The 293-nt window shown below is 48.5% G+C and overlaps 1 protein-coding gene across 1 annotated transcript in view; it reads left to right on the top strand.

Moving 5' to 3' along the window:
- The window catches only part of LOC119581764 (allantoinase-like), a gene marked incomplete in the record, with an annotated part of 9,707 nt that overhangs the window by 2,336 nt on the left and 7,078 nt on the right, over positions 1-293 (top strand). Inside the window, 1 exon segment of the mRNA XM_037929898.1 lies at positions 60-211. Coding sequence (XP_037785826.1) covers positions 71-211 — 141 coding nt within the window.

Below are 293 nucleotides of genomic sequence, written 5' to 3'. Positions count from 1 at the left end.
GCTTCCGTATCCAACGCAAGTGCCTTTTCTTCTCATTCTCCTTTATTCACATTCCCAAGAGGTAGTCAGGATGGCTGCTGTGCAAGTGTTTACCAGCAACGCTGTGGTCTTCCCGGATGAGACCTGCGAAGCCGTCATAGAAGTGAAAGGCGGAAGGATTCAGCGCATCCACCGCCACACCGCCGACGTCTCCGCTTATTCAGACGACCAGGTGAACGAATCTGAATATTTGTGAAGTGAAAGAGCATGTTGATAAAGGAATGCAATGTTCCTTTATTAGTGTTGCTGTGTTC

Source organism: Penaeus monodon, chromosome 15 (genome assembly GCF_015228065.2).
Source record: "Penaeus monodon isolate SGIC_2016 chromosome 15, NSTDA_Pmon_1, whole genome shotgun sequence".
Classification (NCBI taxonomy): Eukaryota; Metazoa; Arthropoda; class Malacostraca; order Decapoda; family Penaeidae; genus Penaeus; species Penaeus monodon.
The sequence above is the reverse complement of the archived record's forward strand: the minus strand, read 5'-3'. Positions and strand labels throughout refer to the sequence as shown.